Source organism: Dama dama, chromosome 20 (genome assembly GCF_033118175.1).
Source record: "Dama dama isolate Ldn47 chromosome 20, ASM3311817v1, whole genome shotgun sequence".
NCBI classification, from domain to species: Eukaryota; Metazoa; Chordata; class Mammalia; order Artiodactyla; family Cervidae; genus Dama; species Dama dama.
In genome coordinates, this window is record NC_083700.1 from 26,772,481 (window position 1) to 26,798,325 (window position 25,845).

Below are 25,845 nucleotides of genomic sequence, written 5' to 3' on the forward strand. Positions count from 1 at the left end.
GTCAAAAGTTCAGAGTCTCTATGAGAAGTTTATAGTTTCAGAATAAGACTTTTTTAATCAAATGGAAATAGCCTTGCACTGGAAAAATTAACTGAAGCATCCTGTTTGATGCAGAATGTCTCTCTTTCCAAAACTCTTTAATCTTTTTAAGACATTTTATATTTTCCTAACTTAGGAGTCAAATTTAGTCTATTCACACTGAGTTAGATCTGTCTGGTACAATAAAACCTCATTAATTCTGACAAATCAAGAGGGAAGTCAGTTTGAATTAAAAATTTTAAATGCAATTTTATCACTTCCAAGGATAAACAATTCAAATCATGCTAAAAGGTGTATTACTGAAGGAGCTCTCCACAGCAACAGCAATATGATACTTACTATAAACATACTATGTGCCAGACAGTATATTATCATAATCCTAAGAATTAAGCATTATAGTTGGTATAAACCGGCAGGAAGAGCCCACCCTCACACCTATTACAATAATAATCACAAATATTGAGAGCTAACAATCATTAAGAATTTACTATGTGCTAAAGGCTCTTCTAAGAGCTTTAAATCTATTAACAATTAAATTTCTAACAACCCTATGAGGCTATCTTAATAGCTTTACTATTCAGATGGGAAAACTGAGGCAAAGAGTAATTTGCTCCACATTATTATTAACGACTATGTTCTACTGCCCAAAGGGAAGTTTATATTCTTAATTTATCTTTCTTCATCTTTGAACCTGTCTGAATAAAATATTCTGAATTAGAATCTATTCAAAACCCTGTTAATTTAAAACTATCAAACATTCTGCTTTTGCAGGTGTATTATACTTTACAATTAAGGCATACAGAAAAAGTTGAAAGCATGTATGGTTCTTTTCTTTCTCTACTCCACTCCACCCAACCCAGAGAAGCTGAATGAAGGCATGGTTATCTTACTCATCATTAACAGTAGGCTGTGGCTGTTTCTAGCCTTGCTACTTTTCTTACTTATCTGGTCTTCCTCCTTTCTGAAGGAGAGCTAATTAACACTTAAACTATTCATTTTTACATAATTCCTCTAAATAAGAAGCATTAAATGTTAGGAGACATTCAAGTCATATTCACTGCAGGATTACCTTACCTCTTTCCCCTATATTGGAGAATGGAATGGCAACCCACTCCAGTATTTTTGCCTGGAGAATCCCATGGACAGAGGAGCCTGGCGGGCTACAGTCCATAGGGTTGCAAAGAGTCGGACACAATTGAGCGACTAACACTCATTTCTCCCATACATTGATTTACCTCAGCATTAGTAAGGCATTACTACACAACAGAAGTGTGTGTGTGTCCTATTCTCAAACCACTGTGCCAACATTTTGTCTCTTTCTCAACTGTGGCAGGACCCTCCTGCACAAAGTTCCCCTAGCAGCTGTGGTCCCAATTTTGGACCCAGGCAGAGAGAAGCAGCAACAATAAATGCTTTGTCTGTTCCTGCTCTGTATTTGTAATCACCTTGCTTCTATTAATAGTCTCTTAAACTCCATAAAGAACATCTATGTCTGAATGATAAATGACACATAAGTGTCCTCACCTTAGTTCAAGTCTTTATCACATCATTTCTATATTATTGCAGTGGTCTCCAAAACCCACCAACTTGCAGATTACAATCAGATCCTTTTGTTGTGTTACTCCCCACTAAAAAGTCTTCAGCAGTTCCTTCCCCTTTCATAAACCTTTAGTAGTCCCAGGATGGATTCTTAAAGTTAAGGAGTTTTAGTGGGTAAGAGATGGAGAAGAAAAAGAAGATCAGAGGGATTGTGAGCTAGGCAAAAGACTTTCTACTCCTACTTCGCAAATGAGAAACACTTGCATAGTACATGAGAAAAGTGTGTGTGTACGATGTCTGAAACACTAAGTATTCATGCCTTGACCTGACATGCAAGACTATCTACATAATGGCTCCAAACTTTTGTTTGTCAAGTTGACCCGTGAAATCTTCTTTTTACATAAACTGGTCTACATTCTGATCTAAAATACATCTTACACATTCTTGTCTGTGCAATTTATTAACACTATCTCACCTAGAATGTCCTTGGTTCTAGCAAGACTCCAAGTTTAAGGTAAATAATTTGAATATGAATATCCATTGTAATTAGTACTATTTATCATAATTAGTATGTCTCAGAGAATAAAATACTTCCTCACTTCCAGTGATAAGTTATACTTTCATGAAAAATTTTAATGATTTTTCTTTCTCCCAGGTACTGATGACCACAGAATTCTCTGAAAGGTTAGGGTTTTATAAGTAAACCATTTGCTTACTTTACTTACTAACCATTAAAAATTCCTCATTTCAAATGTGCATACACACACCCAGGTGGCACAGTGGTAGAGAATCTGCATGCCAATGCAGGAGACACAAGAGAGGTGGTGGGTCTGATCCCTAGGTCAGGAAGATCCTCTGAGTAGGAAATGGCAACCCATTCCAGTATTATTGCCTGGAAAATCCCATGGACAGAGGAGCCTAGGGGGCTACAGTCCATGGGGCTGCAGTCAGACATGACAGAGCGTGCCCACAACACACACACATATATGGAGAGACAGAGAGTATGTGTGTGTTGGCATTATCTTTCAGTGCAGAAAAATTTTAACACTTCAGTAATCATTCTTGTGGTGCCACTAAGGAATTACTCTGAACACAAACTGAAATGAATGGGGGTTAATTTACCTAGGCTGTGAATCTGGGCAATTCTACAATGATTTTACTTTACTCTAGAGGTTAAGCATTAATAGTCAAGTATAGAAATTTTATAATCATAGTGAAAAACTGCCATGCTAAACATGAAGTAACATGGATGAGGACACATGGCACTATAGGAGGCTTAATTTAACACTCTTGCACATAAAATGAAATACTGGCTTATTTACCAGTGCTGCTTCCCAGCCCCACTCCCTGTATCTTGGATCATGAGTGAATCGCCACAGGTACCAATAGGTTTCAATGACTTCTGGACGGAGGATGTAATACTTTTCAGCCTGCCGGACTGCCACAGCTTCTACTGCACCATCAAACTTGAATGATTCAGGACCGAGCTTTAATGCTGTAACATGACAAAAGAAATAAATGGGCACAATAAACCATTTTTGTTGGGTTTGCCAGAGATTTTTCCTCCCTTTAAAGAATATAGTATGAAGTAATTTTATAGCTGTTTTATTGTTGCTGTTTTGCAAAATCAGTGACTTTAAAAGATCCACATTTGATTTTCTTATAAATATTCCTATTATTCTGACATGAAATATTTCTCATAAATAATGTATATCAACATACTGCTACATCTAACTAAAGTGACAAGAGTCTAGTAATTCTTTAGAAACAAATGTAAGGCTAGACATAAGCACATTAAATTTCTGTTTTGGTCCAAAATCAAATTAAAGAGATAAATAACTGTATTGTGCAAAATATTTTTTAAAAAGTCAAGACAATTTAGGTCTTTTTAACATAACACATACATGTAAAAAAACACTTCAGAGCTCAGATTTTGAGTTAAATTTAGCTGCAGATTATAATCTTTTAAAGTATACCATAGTATGTTAAGAAGCAATATATTTTAAAACTTAAGCTAGTTTTAAAATCATCTCTCTTCTATAACCTCTGTATATACAGCTAAGAAGAGGTTCAAATTGCGAACCACTAAGAACTTAATCAGTAAATTGCCCATTTATCAGTCTGAATAAATATCTGAAACTAACAATACTGTAAATCAACCACAGTTAAAGAAAAAACTTAAAAGAAACCTGGCCATTACACATATACAACATTACATAAAATACCTTAAATGATATGATTTCCATTCAGGCTGGAATACAGTACTACATGAAAGGCTTTTAAAGAACCTCTTTCTAATCACACCCAGCACTCTAAACCTGGGCAATATAAAATCACCCTCTGCTGGGATGTTGGAGTCACACACAATTACCACTCTCAGCTGTCATCTTTCTTTCTTTTTACTAGTTTGTATCAGTGCCAAATAATTTCAAGGTCTCTCACTTCTTTCAAGAAATGCTAGATACTTTTATATTTTCTCAGAAAAGGTAGCATAAGAACCATGCCAAAACAAAAGCAGGCCATAGTAGTTGGCATGATATTCACAATGGCCAAATTTTAGCATTGTAAGGGTGACACCATAAATTCCAAATAATCAAAATTAAAATAAAGCATTTCACACCGAAGAAAAAACACAAAACCAAAAAACACGGTAGTGATGGTAGGTCTGTTAAAAGCAAACCATGATCCAGAAGAGAGCTAAAAACCAAGTTGTTACTGCTAAGTCTTGGAGAACTAAAGTAGAACTTAAGCAGGCGTTTTTAACCTGAGGACATAACTCTATGGTAGGCTTTGGAAGAGGGAGATAATGTTGTGTCCAAGAAGCCTCTGAAATTGCATGCAAAACCTTATGTGTGCTCATATAGTTCTGACCACCTCCTCAATGGGATTTGAGGTAAGGACTAACCAAGAAATTATTAATATATTGTAAGAAAACTTCTACTCAGCTTACTGACAAGATCTGGCATACAATCAAATATTATTGTCATTTATTTATTTTTTTTAAATTTTTATTAGTTGGAGGTTAATTACTTTACAATATTGTAGTGGTTTTTGTCATACATTGACATGAATCAGCCATGGATTTACATGTATTCCCCATCCCGATCCCCCCTCCCACCTCCCTCTCTACCCGATCCCTCTGGGTCTTCCCAGTGCACCAGGCCCCAGCACTTGTCTCATTTAAAAATCTTTTTACAATAAGAAAAGTCAAACAAACATCATAGGCACCGAAATTATAGTAATCCAATAAATAGGAAGATAAGTCATTTACTCTGGGTTTCATGTTTTTCTTTTCTCAAAGACTAGGAGTGTTAAGTGATCATATGGAGTTTTCAAATGTTAACCTTAAAGCTAACTTTAAATTAGATAATAATCCCATAATCAGAATATCACTTGAATTAAAGTAGACACTGGCTGTGTGGAACTAATATTTTAGACTTACTAAAATTTTTATTTCAATGATTAATCATTCATAACTTCATTCATGAGGAGTTGGTGAGTAAAAACATATAAGTCTAATACACATACCATATCCATTATTTTTGCCAAATCATTGCTTTCATGTTTCTGAGGGCATTACTTCTCAGGTGCTCTTTTGCTTAAGCAATGTTGTAAAAAATAATTTCATAACATTCTACCTCTACTTAATTTCTATTCCTTACCTAAAATTTCCCACTTACAAGTGATACATCATTTCTAAAAGGAAAATAATCCAACAGGAAAAATTTTGAGTCAAAATCATAAATAATTTAGTGCTTGAGTAAAAAGAACTCTAGAGGATACAAAAATCATATAATGAAGGTGAAGGAAAGAGATATGCACAAATCTGAAAAATGAAAGTAAAACATCAAATGCAATAAAAAGTCAGTTGTAAGACAGTAAGAGATAATTTTAAAGCAGGCACAGGTTTGTAAAGTCTTGGGAAATAAAATTCATACATGTCTTTCAAGGCAGGTAGAATCTGTAGAGATGGAAAAATAACTACACTTAAGGTAACAAAAGATAGTTAACAAAAGCTAAAAAGCACACGACAGAGGATGAGATGGTTGGATGGCATCACTGACTCAATGGACGTGAGTCTGAGTAAACTCCAGGAGTTGGTGATGGACAGGGAAGCCTGGCGTGCTGCAGTCCATGGAGTCGCAAAGAGTCGGACATGACTGAACGACTGAACTGAACTGAACTGAAAAAGCACAAAGAATATTCTTGGACATGCAATCTGACTACAGTTTGAATGGTCTAATAGCAAGAGAAGAATTTAAACTATTTTCCTGTATTCTTTCCAATCAACTTCTCTTAAGGAAACAATAGCTGTAAAAACTCTTAAAATATGTCCATTTCTCCATGTTCAATGGATGTTTTGTCCATTGGATGTGTTATATCTAAATAGATTAAATTCCACTCCCCCCAGATGTGACAGCACATAGTCTAAGGAAGGTTTTATCCAATTTCAATATGAAGTAAATTAAGTTATATAATAGTCATTATTTTAATAATGTTCAGCAGTTTGTCTGTCTTTTTAATCTAGAAACCCAGATAGAGAAAGTACTATATTCTGGAAGTCTTAAGATCTGGCCTGGCATTTATTTTGCATTATATCTCAGAATATGGGCTTCCCTGGCAGCTCAGATGTTAAAGAATCTGCCTACAATGCAGGAAACCCGAGTTCAACCCCTGGGTCAGGAAGATTCCCTGGAGAAGGAAATGGCAACCCACTCCCGTATTCTTGCCTGGAGAATTCAATGGACAGCGGAACCAGCAGGCTACAGTCCAAGGGGCTGCAAAGAGCTGGGCATGACTGAGTGACCAACACTTTCACTTTTCATACCTGAGGTATGAATAAACTAAAACAATGTATCAATCTAGCTTCCCATGCAGATATAATGTCTTCCCAGGTGGCACTAGTGGTAAAGAACCCATCGGCCAATGCAGCAGACATACAGGACATGGGTTCGATCCCTGGGTCAGGAAGATCCCCTGGAGGAGGGCATGGCTACCCACTCCAGTATTTTTGCCTGGAAAATTCACAAGGACAGAGGAGCCTGGTGGGCTACAGTCCACGGGTTCACAAAGAGTCAGACACAACTGAAGCAACCTAGCACACACCACTAAATTACTGCTCTGTTTCATGAAGATTCAGCAATGTTTCCTACAAACCTAACTAAATATTAAGCAGTAGGCCATGTTTATCAGTAAGTGGAATATGTGAAGAATACCAGATTTTGAAATAATGTTAATTCTAATTCCAACAAACTGAAGTGAAATCCCAAGGCAGTAATTACTGCATGAAATTAACCCAAATAACTACTAAGAAGTGGATATATTTTAAAACAAGTTAGCCAAAAATTATAGCACAGCTATAAGAAAATATAGCAGAAGATGTAATAACCTGGCGGGAAGTAAGCAAAACTAGGACTGTACTTTTTAATTAAAAGATCTAAGCTGGAGATTAAAGATAAGTAAAAACAGTGAAAGACTTGAAAATACAGGATACAAATCAAATAGTAATCTTTTGGGGTATACTATGGGAAAGAGAGCCACAGGTTCTTGACTGGCAATGTGAAAACGACATCAGAGCAAGCATGATAGCAACAACCATAGACTGCATTTTTTAAAATTTCATTTAAACTCAAAACATTCTGAAGAAAACAGGTTGGATATTATTATCCCAATTTTTTGCAGATGGAGCAACTGAGGCTTAGGAAGGTTAAATGATTTACCTAAGACTCATAGTTAATAAATAGTGAAATATGGGATTTTTCAACCTAGTTCACACATTCTTTTCATAGTATCAGTGTTTCAAGTCAGCATTGGCAATATCATTATGAAATGTGAAAGTCAGAACTGTACAGTAATATGAGGAATCCTTTCATAACTCTGGTATTCTATGAATTTTTCAAAGGCAAGGAAGACATCTTGTTCACACTTTAACCCATAAGAATCCAGCATAGTGCTCGGCACAAAACATGTGCTCCATGTTTAATGGAGTGAATGATTAATTATAATAACCATAACAGACCATATTATAATGTGTCTGTTGAATGAAATCCTACTATCTTAGATCTAATATTTGATTTGTGGTCAAAATTTGCATAACAAGTATTATTATCATGGGTCCTAGTACAAACACTTAATATCCATTCTGTTCCTCGATGTCATACTAATTTCAGCTATATTTTAAGTATATATTTGATATCCTACAATATATTTTAACTTCAATTTGTAACTCAGGTCACTGACTTCAGATGCATTATGTACTAAGTTAAATCACCACAAAACGATATCTGCTTCAATGTCCTTTTGACTTAGTTATATTTTGTCAAGAAATGGAATCTTCACTTTAGTTACTGAGATAAGCTGAAGGGTCAATTTCACAGTAAGTTCAATTCCTTATTATATAAAAATAACTTGACAGATTAATCAACTAGGATAAATTTTAAGCCAATCATATCAGTTTCATAGTACCTGATGATATATTAACCCTGAAACATAAATTTAGTTATTTAACTAAAGCAACAATTCAATTTCTAAAATCACAATCAGAAATTCTAGCTTTCAGTTTTTCAGGGAGCCCATTATCCATTATTTCATATAGAAACATACATTTTTAAAGCCAGAGGGAAAACCTGGAAGACCGTGCTCAGTGTTTCTCAATGCTATTCTTCAGGCTTTTATTTAAATCTAATTGCCTTCTCCTTCCATGAAATCTTATATTTAACAAATACATATATACTGTTTATCTATCTAAGACTAAATGCATGTGTGTATATGTGCGTGCGCGCACACACACACAATATTTTTCACCCTCAGAAACCAACTTTTGTCACCTATAAAACTGAGTATCATCTCAGTTTTTTTAGGTGAGGACACTGAAGTCCAGAAATGCCACCTATTTCCCTAAAGCAACATGAAAACTTCTTTTTAAAGGCACAAACAAGTTAAAAATTTTTGGTGAACTAAGAGACAAACTACCAATTATCTAGATACCAATTATACATTCAATTTGACTAATATCTTTTGGCTATTCCTATTTTCACAAGAAGATAGGCAAGGCATGTAACCTAAATCAATTCTATATTCTTTTAAGCAACTCATTTTATAGAAGTGGAAATAAACTAATTCTTCTATATTAAAACAATGTTATCCCATACATTAAGCTCTACCTATTGTCTTTAAAACAACTTCTTCAAAATTTTTATTTAAAAAAACAGAATTCAGAATAATAATTTAAAAAAAGATTCAGGAACACGTATTTAGAATTAAAATTCAAGTTTTAAAAAAAATAACTTACTATGTTAGAATAAATTATTTTGAAATGAAAATGCCTATTTTCCTTCTAATCCCTGGACATATTTTTATCTTAAGATTATTTTAAACTAAACAATTAGCATTATTAATATTCTTACCAGTTCTGTCATAGGACTCATGACATGTACGTGCAATTTCCGCCCCCAGCTCTAAATAATGTCCAGCTTTATCCATTCTGGAACCATCTGCTCCTAGTACAAACATTCCCCCAGCAAAGCAGGCCAAATGCCCCATTTTCTTTTCCAAGTGTCCATTCTTCCATTCTCCAATAAAGGTAAGACCTCCACGAGACTTCCTAATAAGATGTTTTTCTATAGCCTATGAGAAAGAGTAGATATTCAAAATTTTAGAGGCAAAGTGTTAGTATTCAGATTTACCACATCCTTCTGGCACAAAACCTTGGTAAGACGATATTCTACAAAGCAGTAACTATCCTGAACTGAAAGACTTAACTTATAATAATTAAGTTTGGGAATGAACAATCAAGTTACATATAATATTAAACAAGTATTTCATTCACTACTATAATGAGACAAGGTGGGAGACAGGAGACTGCCCTGAAGATTACCTTTCAACATAACATTTCCCGTATTACTGTTTTTCTACTTCTTGCTCTAAAGGAAATGCATAATAACCAGTCAGTTGAGGTCAGGATGACAAGTTACAACTCAGAGACCCTGCTAATTTATTTTCTATTTCATATAACAAAAAGTGAATAGGAAGAACAACACTCAAGTTAAACAGAAAAATATGATTTTGATAATTAGTTAAAATGGCTTCTTTTTCATATAACTGTTCAAGTATTTTAAGAAGGCTTAGTAGGTGAAATATCTTAATGTTATAAAACTTAGAAAAATAAATTGAAAGTTCAAACATAATTCCTTAGTCCCTTACTTCACAAACTTAGGCATTTGTTTTGGAGGCTGTGCCATGGTTAAGAGAGGCCATGAGATAATTTCAATTTTATCCATTCTCCTAAAATGTCAATTTTACTTCTTCTGAAATGTCAGCTTTACTTAAAGGAATGGGAATGATGAGAGAAATCTTTACTAAACCTGAATATAACACAAAGTAAAATCCATAACTACACAATTTTTAAAAAGAAAGCTAAGATGTAAGATCCAGGGATATGGATACCTGTAAGCGTAGAGGAAGGCCAGATGAGGCTGGAATAATTTAAATACACTAGTTTAGAAAGACAAATTTACAAATGATTTATCTTAAATTAGAATCAATCTTAAAAATTCATAATCATTCCTACCTCTTCCATGCATACAACATGTCATTTATTTTACTATCTGTATATACTCTGTCTTCTAACATAATTCTGTTATCAAAGATAATTAACATTGCAAAAACTGCATACATGTCTCAAAATGAAAGTTAGCTAATTGGTTACTTAAACACTCTTATAGGTGCCCATTTTCGACCTAAGGACTAATAAAAACAGGATACAGAAAACAAATATAGAAATAAAATTAGGACACATAACTAATATAGCAGATGATTCATGGAAAATAAATTTTAATTTATGAGATTAAGTTTCAAAACAGGCATCATGCTTTTCAGAGTATTAATATATATCATTTTAAAAAAATGACAAATATGTTCTTTTCCCTATAGGAAAAATTATTAAAAATAAAAGGGAAAATGTTTTCAGTAAATTATTACAAGAAAGTAGCAAACTATGAAGAAAAAAATGATTACACAATATACATGTCACACTATCAAAAATAAAAATATTAAATACACTCATTTATCAAATACTTACTGAATACCTATTGTTTTAGGTCATGCAAGACAATAATAAATAAATTAGTCTGTCTTCAAAGAAGCTACAATCTAGTGGGAATGAGACGTGTGGCTATTTTTAACACTGTGATACTAAAAATGCTGCATTCTTCCTAGATAGTAACTTTTCCTGCATCATAAAAATTTCTAGGTTTAAAGTTTAATAACAGAATAAAATTCTCCAACTTTTCAAAATGTAAGTCTTCATAAAGAATTTTAGAAGTCACCTACTATTCCTGATTATAATTTAGTTCATTTTCTTAGTCAACACACTCCTTCAAGAAGCGTTTATACATACGGTAGGCAAACCAGTACAATGAAACATGTTAGTTCAACTCCTGTGCATTTTCATAAAACTACAGAGATTAGTTCCTTAAAAAGTGAGAATATATATAGGTAATAAGATCCTTGGTTTAACCTAAAGACAAAAGAACTATAACTCTGAGTACGGGTCATTGACTAGAGTCAGAATGGTGTTGTTATATATAAAATATACAACTTTAAAAAGTGATTAAATTATTAAAGGAATATGGGTTTATACTAGATCAGAAGCAAATAATTTACAAAGTGCCTAACACTTGGAAATACCACATATAAGTGTTTCCAAGAATGAAATGTCACAATTTTAAATGGCCACAACACTGTAGCACAAGGTTACATAAATATAAAACAATACAGAATAGTGGTTAAGAGTACAGGCTCTGGACCTAGACTGTTCAGACATGGGTTCCATCACTAACTAAGCTATGCAAGCTCTACTTCTCTGCACTTGGAGGTCTCATGAGTAAAACGGTAGAGAAGATTAAATGATTTCACCTAAGTAAAAGGAATCAGAACAGTGCAAATACTGTAAAATGTAAAAAATACTATGAAAGTGTTTTGTCTTTACATTTCACCTATAAGGCTCTTGATGTGTAGGTTTAATTGGTCATTTCAAAATAGAAATGCTTATGGAAAAGTATGTTAAGTCAGAAGTTTTTCCAGGCTCTGCAGAAAATAGCTACAAATAATTGAAATAAATTTTCATACATAAATATGCTAAATTAAATTCTTCAACAACTACTTTAAAGTGCTACAATAAAGGAAAGCAATATATGATTATTATATTGAAATACTAACAAACTCTAAGTGAATGTAAATAATAAAATATATACAGAATGTTCATCAATTTCTATCAAATACATAATATATTTGAGATGTTAAGCAGGTAAATGTTCCAATAATTATTACCTCAATAGCATCATCATACATTTTTCTGGCTTCATGGTCTGTTTTATCTGACATCAACCATGCTTTTAGTAAGTACTCATAAAAACTGTCTCCTAGCCCGCCAACTGATGTGTGATCTGCAACAGAAAAGAAAAGGATGGAGGTGGAAGAAAGAGAAGACAGAGGACAAAAAAATAATACTTTTTAATTATAATGACTATATTATGTATCAGTAATTTAAACATTATATTGACAGCCCTATTGCCAACATACTTCAAATTTAATCCAGTAGGAGGGTACCATAATCACTCTTCTCTACATCTGAACCCAATTTTCTAGAAAATCTTTTTCTGCTTGATGTGAAAGTAGTCTTTTTCAAGTATTGACGTGGAAGAACACCAATGATGGGAATGTACATCCACTTTGGAAAACAATTTGGCAGTTTCTTTAAAAGATAAACATATATACCTACCATAAAATACAAATACTCCACTCTTGGTTTACTCATGAAAAAAAAAGGACATACATCCACTCGAAGGCTTGTGTGTTCACAACACTTTATTTGTAACAGCCCCAAAGTGAAAATAAGCCAAATGTCCATAAACAGGTGAATGGATAAACAAATTGTGGTATTCCACAAAGTGGGATTATACTAAGAACAATACACACAATATGGATGAAGCTCAAAATAATTATGCTGAGTTAAAGCATCTCACACGCTAGTAAAGTAATGCTCAAAATTCTCCAAGCCAGGCTTCAGCAATACGTGAACCGTGAGTTTCCAGATGTTCAAGCTGGTTTTAGAAAAGGCAGAGGAACCAGAGATCAAATTGCCAACATTAGCTGGATCATCGAAAAAGCAAGAGAGTTCCAGGAAAACATGTATTTCTGCTTTATTGACTATGCCAAAGATTTTGACTGTGTGGATCACAATAAACTGTGGAAAATTCTGAAAGAGATGGGAATACCAGACCACCTAACCTGCCTCTTGAGACACCTATATGCAGGTCAGGAAGCAACAGTTGGAACTGGACATGAAACAACAGACTGGTTCCAAATAGGAAAAGGAGTACGTCAAGGCTGTATATTGTCACCCTGCTTATTTAACTTATATGCAGAATACATCATGAGAAATGCTGGGCTGGATGAAGCACAAGCAGGAATCAAGACTACCAGGAGAAATAATAATCTCAGATATGCAGATGACACCACCCTTATGGCAGAAAGTGAAGAGGAACTAAAAAGCCTCTTGATGAGTGAAAAAATTGGCTTAAGGCTCAACATTCAGAAAACTAAGATCATGGCATCTGGTCTCATCACTTCATGGCAAATAGATGGGGAAACAGTGTCAGACTTTTATTTTTTGGGCTCCAAAATCACTGCAGATGGTGACTGCAGCCATGAAATTAAAAGACGCTTACTCCTTGGAAGGAAAGTTATGACCAACCTAGACAGCACATTAAAAAGCAGAGACATCACTTTGCCAACAAAGGTCCATCTAGTCAAGGCTATGGTTTTTCCAGTGGTCATGTATGGAGGTGAGAGTTGGACTGTGAAGAAAGCTGAGCGCTGAAGAATTGATGCTTTTGAACTGTGGTATTGGAGAAGACTCTTGAGAGTCCCTTGGACTGCAAGGATATCCAACCAGTCCATCCTAAAGGAGATCAGTCCTGGGTGTTCATTGGAAGGACTGATGCTGAGGCTGAAACTCCAATACTTTGGCCACCTCATGCGAAGAGTTGACTCACTGGAAAAGACCCTGAGGCTGGGAGGGATTGGGGGCAGGAGGAGAAGGGGATGACAGAGGATGAGATGGCTGGATGGGATCACTGACTCAATGGACATGAGTTTGAGTAAACTCCGGGAGTTGGTGATGGACAGGGAGGCCTGGCATGCTGCGATTCATGGGGTCGCAAAGAGCCGGACACGACTGAGCAACTGAATTGAACTGAACTGAAAGGAACCAGAAAAAATAAGAGTACATATAAAGGATTGCATTGATATAAGATTCTAAAAAATACAAACCTATCTATAATGATAGAAAGCAGATCACTGGTTGCTTGTGAAAGGCGTAAGAAGGGGAGTAAGGAAAAAAAATCATAAAGGGGTTACGAGGAAGTCTTTTGGGGTAAACATACGTTCACTATTTTGATTGTAGTGATAGTTTACGTAAGTATATACTTATTTTAAAGCTTATTGAACTGCATACTTCAAACACATACAGCTTATTCTATGTCAACTTTACCTTAATAAAACTGTTTTTACAAAATCAAGTAAACAAAATAAAAAGGATATTTGGAATCAGTCCAAACCGATCAGTAACATCAACAAACTTAATTTGTTTCAATTCATCTTTTAAAATAAACTGAGACTCACTCTGGATTTTTTAAAATTCTATCTTCTTAATCTACATAAATACTTTTTACTAAAGACACACATAAATACTAAAATTGTGCAGGAAATTAAAAAGAAATGGTGAAAAGACAGATGAGGATGGACAGGAGCTTTATACAGAAGACTTAAGGAGAGTAAAGAAAAAGAATGTAAACTGATCAAAGTTAGAGCTGTCAGGGGTACTGGTGATCCAGTTAGAATTGGAAATTATAAATTTGTAGTCATCTTAGTTGCTCAGTTGTGTCCGACTCTTTGCAAGCCCGCCAGGTTCCTCTGTACATGGGATTTTCCAGGCAAGAATACTGGAGTGGGTTGCCATTTCCTTCTCCAGGGGATCTTCCTGACCCAGGGATCGAACCGAGGTCTCCTGCACTGCAGGCAGATTCTTTACTGTCCGAGCCATTAGGGCCCAGGTTTGTTATAAATTTGTAGTGACTTTAACCTTTATTATTGATGATTTTCACCAGTAATGCTCAGCTGACAACGGATGAATGGAAAAGGTACATGGCTAGGTTGATACAAGCATTGGATTTGTAGGACAGATAACACAGAAGACTAAAGGTACTGGACTATTCTCACACTGGTTCAGATACTATGTAGTCTAGGCTAGATAGGAAAGGAAGCAACAGGTGATCTTTACTCCACTGTTCACCTATTGCACCCAGCCAGTAAAAACATCAGCCCACCTGAGAGTCTATTTTACTCTTATCCCCAAATTCACAATTTTCACCATCAATGAGAACCTCAGCATTGCTTGTCAAGTTTTCTATGACCCCTTGATTTGTGCTCTTTCCCATTCCCTAAAGCAGAGATTTTTAAATCTCTTTTTCAAAAGACCTCTAAGGGACTTCCCTGGCAGTCTAGTGGTTAACAATCTGCTTTGCAATGCAGGGGATGTGCATTTGATTCCTGGTTGTGGAACTAAGATCCACGTGCCACGGAGCAACTAGGCCTGTGTGCTGCAACTACTGAGCCTGTGTGTTCTAGAGCTCACGTGCCACACAACTAGAGAGTCCATGCTCTGCAACGAAGATGCTGTAACTAAGACCCAACATGAAAAATTAAATAAAGAATAATAATAATTAAAACCTCTACAGCTCTATCTCTTCCTTAATCTCAGTAAACAACCAAAACTTCAAATTCATAGAAAAACTACAGATCACGGACCCCAAAAATGCATCTTTCAACTATCTGTACCCCCATCTATCAATTTATCTGTTTCTTTTGCCTGTTAAAGAGGAAAAAGTGTCCCTTCTCTGCTGTATACACTCTACCTAGCTCTGAACACTAACCACTTCTGTTTCCTTTTCAGGAGTCTCTCTCTTGGTTTATCTTTAACTTCTCCCTGTCAACTGAAACTACCTCTTATTATTAACAACTTAAAATAATCTAATCTTTCCTGACTCTACCAGAATCTTTTAGTTTGATATCTATCAGGTATTTACTGAAAGGATGAAGAAAGAGAAATCATGGATGAAGTCTAGATTTCTTGCCGGTGCAAATGAGTGAACCAACAGTGGGGCGCTCTTCCCTGAAACTGGGAATACTAGAGGGGGAAATGACTTAAAGTGGGAGGAGTCTGAATCTCGGGCATGATGAATCTGAGGGACTAAATGGATATCTAAATGGGTATAACAAACATGGAAGTCCAGAGAGATAAGTTGGCAGTATACCTTTGGGAGTTATAAAATTGGGATTTATAAAAATGTATCTGAGCCATCGTGGAGTTCACTCAGACAGCATGTAAGACATGATCAAAGGACACAAATGGTCCTTTGGAACATCACAGTTATAAAAGTAATTAAGATAATATGTAGGGCATTTAAAAATTTTGCACTTTGGCCTCACACATGTATTTCTCAATATACTGTAGATCTAAGGATTAACAAATGAGCAGGAGAAGAAAACATAAAAAAACTAAAGTAGATGAAATAATAAGAAAAACCTTGGAAAGGTAAATGTCTTGTCATCACAGTTTAGAGGCAATGATTTTTAGATAGGTGAATTACTGCCAGGGTTTACAGATTTAGTTACAGGTTAGTTACTTAGGTTATAGGATGCAGTCCCAGTCCTGCCTAACAGGTTCTCATCAGCTCTTCTAGAATGTTATGTTTATATATTCAATAAATAAATACACAGCAGAAGCCTGAGATCCTTGGTTAACTATGGAATTTATCACCCAGTAGTATGACTTTATTTGAACCACTAACCCATGCCCGCCTTGGTGTCAAATTTGATGTACCATGTCACTCCATGATCCTTTTGAAATTCAGAAATTGATAACACATTAGAAAGTAGAAAGTACTACTAAATACCAATGGTTACATGTCTTAACATGTCATAAAGTTAACGAGGTTCTAAGAAGCTAATTCTTGAAGTGTTCTTATAAGAAATTCTAGAATAAACATATCTGTATCATATGCTATATAGTTTATGAAGTATTTTTAAATATATTCATTATCTCATAAATATGACTCACTTAACTGTCTTAATAAAATAAGTACAAATAACAGATGAAGGAACAAAGGCATGAGGTTAATTAACTTATCTAAATTATTAGGCAGAAAAACCTGGATTAGTCTTTCAACTCCAAATATTATACCCATTCTTACTTTTTTCATATTTTAAATCAGTAGTATGAAATTTAATGAATCAGTAATGATGTTTCCTATATCTTCTTCACTTAAGTCATTCAATGGCATAGGTTAAGTAGTGTACTTAGAAAACTAGTGAAAAAATGAAGCAAAAAAAAAACAGGTATTAATGATGTGCCTTTAAATCTAGGTTGCTTACTACATTCTTTTATATCTGTTGCTAAGTACTTTTCCTGAAGGTAATTACCATAATTCTTCTCTGTGATTGCTGTGTGCATGTCACAGACATTATCATTACTCTAATTATAATACAGTTAGCCAAAGCTGAATTGGCTAACATTTCAGCTCAATTCACTGTTTGTTTTGCAGACTATTTATAGTTATGACAGATGCATACTGTTCAAAGATAATAATGGAATTTGATATACTTTTCAGAAGCTGATATGAAATATACAGAAATACGAAAAGGAACAAATTGGACAATTTAATAAGGACTGCAGCTGCTAAAGAGATATCAGGGTAGCTCCCCTAAAATTTGACCTCTTGCCAAAACAACCAGTGAATAGCTCTTTTTATAACATTCTCAAAATTAATAACTGCTGCGGGTGAAGAAATTCTAAAGAAGTAATCTGGATTCGTTTTGTGGGAAAAGAAACAAGTATGAATAAAATAATTATTTTTTACTGCAATTTTTACTGTGGTAAAATATATGCATATAACATGAATGTTGCCATTTTTACCATTTTTAAGTGGCATTAATTACATTCACAATGTGGTACACTGTCATTATTTCCAAAACTTTCTCATCACCCCAAACAGAAACGCTGCACCTATTAAGCAATAACTCCATTCTCCTCTCAACCAAGCCCCTGGTAACCCCCAATACACTTTCTGTCTCTCTAAATTTGACTAGCTATTTGATATAACCCGAATTATATAATATGTCATTTTGCAACTGGCTTTCCTTTTAGAATAATATTTTCAAGGTTCATCTATGTTGTACCATGTATAAGAACTTCATTCATACCACTGTATGTATAGACCACATTTTATTTATCCATTTGAAGGATGCAGACACAACTGAGAGACTTCACTTTCACTTTTCTTGTTTCCACCGGTATTGTGAATAATGTTGCCGTGAACACTGGCATGCAAATATCTCTCTGTGTCTTTGCTTTCAAATCTTTTGGGTATATACCTAGCAGTTGAATTGCTTGATCATATGGAATTTTATGTTTAACTTTGTGTGAAACCACCAAACTGTTTTTCACAGTGGCTATACCATTTTACATTCCCACTAGTAGTATGAAAGGGTCCCAGTTTTTCCACATTCTCACCAACACTTATTATCTGTCCTTTTGATTACAATCTTCCTAGTAGGTGTGAAGTGACATCTCATTATGCTTTGATTTGCATTTTCCTAATGAATAATGATGTTGAGCATTTTTTTCATGTGTTTGTTTTCCATTTGAATATCTTCTTTGGAAAAAACTCTATTCAAGTTCTTTATCTACTTTTTAATTGAGCGTTTGTCTTTTTGCTGTTGAGTTTGAACCTGAGTTTGAGAAGCTCTTTATACATTCTGGATATTAAACCCTTATCAGATATATGGTTTGCAAGTATTATTTATTTGCAAATAAACTCTCATTCTGTCGGTTGCCTTTCAAACTCAAAACAATATCCTTTGATGTACAAATGTTTCTAACTTTAATGAAATCCAATTTATTTTTTCTATTGTTGCTTGTACTTTTGAAGAAGTCACTGCCAAATCCAAGGTCATGAAGATTTGTCCTTCTAAGAGTTTTACAGTTTTGGTTCTTAAATTTAGGGCCTTTGATGCATTTTGACTTAATTTTTGAATCTGGTATAAAGTAAGTGCCCAACTCCATTCTTTTTCATGTGGCTATCCAGTTTTCACAACACCATTTGATGAAAAGAAAGAGTTACAATTTTAATTAAGATGTCATCAATGAGATACTATTGGTCATTTGAAAGGCTGGCAATTCTCAAATAGTGGTTTATTTTTTCAGTATTCTAAGATTTTGGTGTGCAAGATAGCATCTTCTTCTTATTTAAAAATGCTTTTAATTTTACTTCAAAAGTAACAGATATCCATTATCAGATTAGGTTAACGGAGGTAAACAAAATTAGAAAATAAAAACAAACATTCAGGACAAAAAAAAAAACACAAGGGACAATCTGGTTCCTATTCTTGTGGTGTTTGTTTTCTCTCTTTTCCTAAATATCTTTCTGCTGCTGCTGCTGCTGCTGCCAAGTCGCTTCAGTTGTGTCCAACTCTGCGACCCCACAGACAGCAGCCCACCAGGCTCCCCTGTCCACAGGATTCTCCAGGCAAGAATACTGGAGTGGGTTGCCATTTCCTTCTCCCAAATATCTTTCTAGATACTTCATATTTATCTATGTCAAGTATTCTAATAACATAACTTTTAATGTCTATATAGTGTATCACACCTGGAGGGACTATAACTTAACCAAATCTCTTTCACAAGAGGTTTAAAAACTGCACTGTTCAATGTGGTAGGCTCTAGTCACAAATAGTTAATTAAATAGAACATTTTCTTCATCACAGAAAGTTCCATTGAACAGGAGTGCTTTAGAATGTTTCCAAATTATCCCTATTATATGTGTGTGTGTGTGTGTGTGTGTGTGTGTATACACACACACAGGTCTGAAAATTTTTTGGAATAAATGCCTAGCAATGAGTCACTGCTTCAAAGGTCATACGAATTTTCATATTTTCTGAAGCACTGGATATACTGGGATGTGTCCATTCTGTTTATCAATTTAGTAGGAAAAAAACAGCATCTTCTGTTTAAAAGCTTCACTGATTTGATTAGGGACACAGTAAAGTGGAAAGACAGCAACAAAGGTCTCTGATGACCAATCTACGGAGATGCTACAAATATGGTACTAAACATAGTAATCTTTTGCACATTCTACTAAAGTAGCACAGAAGGAGTGCATTGTCTCCATGTGTCACGTATCTTCGTTAGCACCACTCTTAGGATTAAATGTGAACATCTGTGTACTGTCCATTTGTGTTTTGCTCTTTCATAAACTAACTACAAGAGATTAGTTTCATGTTTTTCATGAAAACTTTATTTAATGTTTTTAAAAAATCAGTTCCTTCAAAGATCAGTTCTAAAACTCTAATGAGGTATAATCACCCCCTTCCCAAACAAAACACAGTCTCCTGAGACAGAGGAAATCACTTCTACCACAGTCTCACCTAACAACTGGTACATTTCCTCTACTACAACATTTGTTTCATTATATAAACCCTGCCTGCTAGCCTAAGAGCTGCCTGAATCCAAAGTCCTATATATTCTTCCCCAGTCTCCAGTCTCATCCAAGAGCCTGGTAAATAACAGACACTGATGCTGTTGTCCACTTAGTCATGTCCGACTCTGTGTGACCCCATGGACTGAAGCATGCCAGGTTTCCCTGTCCTTCACCGTCTCCCAGAGCTTGCTCAAACTCATGTCCATTGAGTCGGTGATGCCGTCTAACCATCTCATCCTCTGTCACCCCCCCCTCTCCTGCCTTCAATCTTTCCAGCATCGGTATTTTCTAATGAGTTGGCTCATTGCGTTAGGTGGCCAAAGTACTGGAGCTTCAGCTTCAGCATCAGTCCTTCCAATGAATATTCAGGACTGATTTCCTTTAGGATGGACTGATTTGATCTCCTTGCAGTCCAAGGGACTCTCAAGATTCTTCTCTAACACCACAGTTTAAAAGCATCAATTCTTCGGCACTCAGCCTTCTCTATGGCCCATGTGTCACATCCATACAGGACTACCAGAAAAACCATAGCTTTGAATACACGGACCTTTGTTGGCAAAGTAATGTCTCTGCTTTGTAATATGCTGTCTAGGTTTGTCATAGACGCTTGCTTTTCTTCCAAGGAGCAGGCTTGTAATTTCATGGCTGCAGTCACCTTCTGCAGTGATTTTGGAGCCCAAGAAAATAAAGTCTGTCACTGTTACCTTTTAAAATGAATGATCAGACGTGGCTTGTCCCAGAGCAATCACACTATTTTCCAGTCATTTAACACACTCAACTCTTCTTCACATTACTTAACTAAATACTTATCTCAAGCAATGCTCTTATTTATACCAAGATATCATTTACAAACAAGGGCTTAAAAGTATAACCTTTTGCAAATGCCACACTGTATTTTAGCAAAGTACTTACACAAACATGAAATAAAATACTCTTGTGAGATGGCATATTAATATTTCCATTTTAAACATATAAAAACTGAAACTACAAGAGATGAGAAGCTTGCCAAAGGTTACAGGACTAGCAGATCCTACCAGGGTTATATACAATCTGGGGTTTCTAATACTACATGTAGTGTACTTATCACTACATCAAGCACAAGTTTTCAGACTATCTTTCAACAGAGCATCGGTTGTAATAGAAATACTTACATTGACCCCAGCGACCTGTTCTTGGGTTCAAATAATTTGGATAAAGACCATTTGGACGATCCATTCTCTGAAGCAGTTTCCGAATGTGCATGACCTAAGCAAAATAAAGAATGCAATCATGAAAAAAAATCACTAAAGTTTTATATTAATCTGGGCTTTGTTTTTTTTCCCTCACTCAGAACCTACACTCCTACCGCCCACTGTGTGTGTGTGAGACAGATGATAAGAAAAGGTTTCTCTTTTTTAAATGACTCATTATTTTTTATAAGAGAGAATATGAGCATTATTTAAAAATAATAAATAAGCAACAATAAAGCACAAAGAAAAGGGCATAGAAACCAATTTTAATTTCAACATTCTACTCTCCAGAAATAGTGATCAGGAACATCACTGGTAAACATTATTCTAGACATATTCAGTATGTACATAACTAAATGTTAAGAACAGAAACAATTTCATAAAAATATAATCATAATAGAACATTTGTAATAAAAAGTATGAAACCACTCTGAAGTTAATAGATGAAAAAGTAAAACTAAATTGCTGAACTTTAAATATTGATCCCATATGAGACATCCCTAAATTCCTAGAATTCCTAAACTTCCAATTCCTAAAAGATATCCCTGAAGTTAACGGGGGGAAATCAAGAAATATATTAAGAAGCTGGAGGCTTTCCCAGGGACTTCATTTTGATTCATCTCTAGATTGGATGATGGATTTTTTAGATGCTTAAAAAAAATTTTTTTTTAAAGCACAAACATGTTCTTTCTTGTATTCTTATTTCAGAATGTTATCATCACATCTGAACAGTAACCTAGTTGGCATAAATGACTTGAGGAAACATTTTTTTATTCACAGGACCTTATACATACACTTCACTATTTTCTGAACTTGAGCATAGCACTAACCCTTTTAACTCACAGTTTCCAATCTTCTTTTATTCAGCTGGATTCTGTCATCATGGAGTTTTAGGAATTGGCTCAGGGAAGCTTACTACTTGTATTCTTGCATGTTTGAGACCACATCTATGTACAACAACCTCAATCTGAATAATTGCACGAAGCAGGTTTAGTCGGTTCTCTCGCCTTCTGAGAATTATGTGTACATTGAATCCCCTCAGCTTCTTTTCCACATCTACATTTCCTTTGTAAACCTTTTTATCTATCTTTTAATTTCCATGTTCACTAGCTTGTCTCCATTTTGCCTTCCAAGTCCCTCACTATATTTTGAATGCTTTCTTTGTATTGCTTCCATTTTGTCCTTCATTTTGACTATAATTTTTTCTTACACTCTATTACTGATATGGCATCTTATTATCTCTGAGCACCTGTATCTCCTTTTATATTCTGGTTTCACATAAATGAGAGCTTCATTATCTTCCCTCTCATGGTGATGCTTGGTCAGGTCTTCAATTGCTATTTTCTGATAAATATCTTTTAGCCATCATTTATTTTTCACATTCCTTCCCTTTTTTTCTGGTAATATTACTGTATAAATTCTACATGTGTTCTTGGTTGATGACTTATTACTATTTTTCTTGAACCAGCAATTCAGAAGGGTTTTGACATAAAAGGATAAGTAAAGTCCAGATGTGAATGTGGTTTCTTAAGCCTTTGTTTCTCATCAGGCAACTGAAACCAGCAATGCAGCACTAGAGAATCATTGTCACTCATGACTCTTCTGTCACTGAAGTGTACAAGTACAAATACAGCTTGTCAGTGAGATCCTTAACTGAACTGCTTTTCTAGCTTCTCAACACATCATATTTAGTGGGGTCCAAAAGAAGAGTCTACCATCACTCTGTAATCTGTTCCCACTGCTGCTAATGAGGATTTGGTTTTGTACCTCAAGAGGTATCACTTACTTTAAAGAATTGCTCTATGAGCTTTTATTTTTGAAATCTACAGCCACCAATATCCTCTCCTCTGTTATCCAAACAGCACACTGACCTTGATTGCTTATGCCAACCTTTCTTCCTATTTTGTTACATGAAATACCAAGTATCTCAATTTTGTTAAAAACAAGTTAATAGTTCCATTTCTCCTTTTGTTGTTTTTAGGTGATTTTGGTTAAGATTTCTCCACTTAAGAAATATTATATGCTAAATTATCTCTGTTTTACAAATTTATCATCTTTTTAGTCTCTTTATGTTTTTCCTTATTTTCACAATGATTATCTCTTGCCTTTATTTCATGCCAGTAATTCGTTTTCAACTATGTACAGGTTACTTGTTATTTTTCATTTGTTTTACAGAAATACGTAAGGTCTCAAGTTGCTTTTTTAGCTCTACTATCTTACTGTATTATTTTATTTTTGGTTTCGAGTTTTAATTTTACTGAATTCAATCTCAATTACAGTGTGAACTGCTCATAGACTTACAAAATTTCAAACTGGGTTCTTTGTCAGTCTCTTACATGCTATTTACCACCCTGCTTTTGTTTCCTGCAGTATGTCTGCATAATTGCCATGCTTTCTCTTTCATCTTGCTCATGTTTAACTGGGTCAACTCTGACCTGAGCTTTGGATTGATACAGTGAAGCTGAACTGTCCTCAAACTCCTTCCTATTGTGTGTACGTGGTGGGGGGGTGGGGCGGGGGGCTGTGTATCTCCCCTCCAGGATACACTCAGATTTGGAATACTAGTGTACTAGCTCATTTCCTGAAGCCTGTGTGCTCACGGAGGACGGAAGGTGAGAACACATGTGGAGCTGTGGGCAGTTGTATTCTGTGGCACTGGTCTCCTTTGTAAGATTAATAGGGAATATCAGGAATCTACTGACTTTCTTTCTCTGCCCAGTAAGGATTCAGGATAAGGCAAGAGACAGACTTAAGATATCACAGCAGAAATCTTCTGTTTTTTAATGGCTATCACATGTTTATGACATAAGGTTTCAGCCTTTCCTTCTTTCATTGTTACTGATTAATTTTTTCTGGTCTTTACTATTTTTCTTGTTATTGCTAATTTAATCAAGAAAGGGAAAATTCTGTGATTTGGCTCCCTTTTGCTAACTTCACCTGAAAATTCTTCTAACTGATAAAATATTTCATACACAGAAAGGAATATATAGAGATTCTACTCATACTTAATTTAAGAAATACAATACAACATAACCTTTGCTATTCTGTTTACCATTACACATTCACATATCACTGACTTTTTCCGAGATGTGGTCACAGTCTTGAATTTTACATTTGTTATTATTTTGATTCTATTAAAATCACTTTGAATCCCTAAACAACATTCTGTTCAGCTCTGCTTCTTTTGAGCTTTTTAAGAATTGTATTATATACATTCTTTTGATTGATGAATGTGAGCATAATTAATTTATTTTCACTGCTGTACTGAATCTTATCATATAAACTGCTAATACAAACAATGATTTTATATGTATGATGTAAATGTACATACCGAAGATTGGAATTATTGGGCCACAGAGAATATGTATTTCCAGCTTTACTGGATTTTGTATTTTAAACTTAAATCTTTAATGCTCCTAGAATTGTTATAATCTACAAAGGTACCACTGTCACACTCCCACATACATGTGGGGCTGTTTAAGGGCTATTTACTCTGTTTATCAGTTTTACTTGTCTCTGTGCACCAACACTAACATTGGTAGTGTTGATAACTGAGTGATACAAATCCATCCACCATGTCTCTCTTCAGAAGTATTCTGAACGTTTCTCTCGTTTAAATTCTAGAAATGTCTAGTCAAGTTCTAAAAAAAAAAAAAGCACCAAGTAACTGACTGGCATTGAATTGAGGCTATAGATAAATCTGGAGGTAACTGAAATTTGAATATAATGAATATAATACATCTCTCCATTTACTTAGGGCCAACTCAATGTCATTTAGTAGTTCTGAACTTTGCTTATTTGTTGTTAGATTTACCTGTGGAAAACTTATACTTTTGTTCCTACTACATAAGATATGTTTTTATAAGTGATACATTTTTGCCTGCTGCAGCTGGTATAGAGAAATACTACTGATTTTTAATATGTATGTTGATCTTTTGGCTTCCCAGGCGGCACTAGTGGTAAAGAAACCACCTGCCAATGAAAATGATAGAAGAAAGTGAAGTGAAAGTTGCTCAGTCATGTCTGACTCTGAATTCATGGACTATACAGTCCTTGGTATTCTGCGGTGGGTAGCCTTTCCCTTCTCCAGGGGATCTTCCCAACCCAACCCAGGGATCAAACCCAGGTTTCCCGCATTGCAGGTGGATTCTTTACCAGCTGAGCCACAAGGGAAGCCCAAGAATACTGCAGTGGGTAACCGATCCCTTCTCCAAGGGATCTTCCCAACCCAGGAATCGAACCAGGGTCTCCTGCATTGCAGGTGGATTCTTTACCAACTGAGCTAACATATAGGAGACACAGGTTTAATCCCTGGGTTGGGAAGATCCCCTAGAGGAGGAAATGGCAACCCATTCTACTGTTTTTGCATGGAGAAACCCATGGACACAGGAACCTGGCGGGCTACAATCCATGAGGTCGCAAAGAGTCAGACACAACTG

At 35.2% G+C, this 25,845-nt stretch overlaps 1 protein-coding gene across 2 annotated transcripts in view; it reads right to left on the minus strand.

Moving 5' to 3' along the window:
• The window catches only part of MAN1A2 (mannosidase alpha class 1A member 2), a 150,991-nt gene that overhangs the window by 30,885 nt on the left and 94,261 nt on the right, over positions 1-25,845 (minus strand). For both annotated transcript variants that reach the window (XM_061121050.1, XM_061121051.1), the window contains exons 8-11: positions 21,329-21,422; positions 11,908-12,023; positions 8,985-9,204; positions 2,901-3,073 (exon numbers count right to left, since the gene is read on the minus strand). In XM_061121050.1, the coding sequence (XP_060977033.1) occupies positions 2,901-3,073; positions 8,985-9,204; positions 11,908-12,023; positions 21,329-21,422 (603 nt within the window). The remainder of the gene's footprint in view (positions 1-2,900; positions 3,074-8,984; positions 9,205-11,907; positions 12,024-21,328; positions 21,423-25,845) is intronic.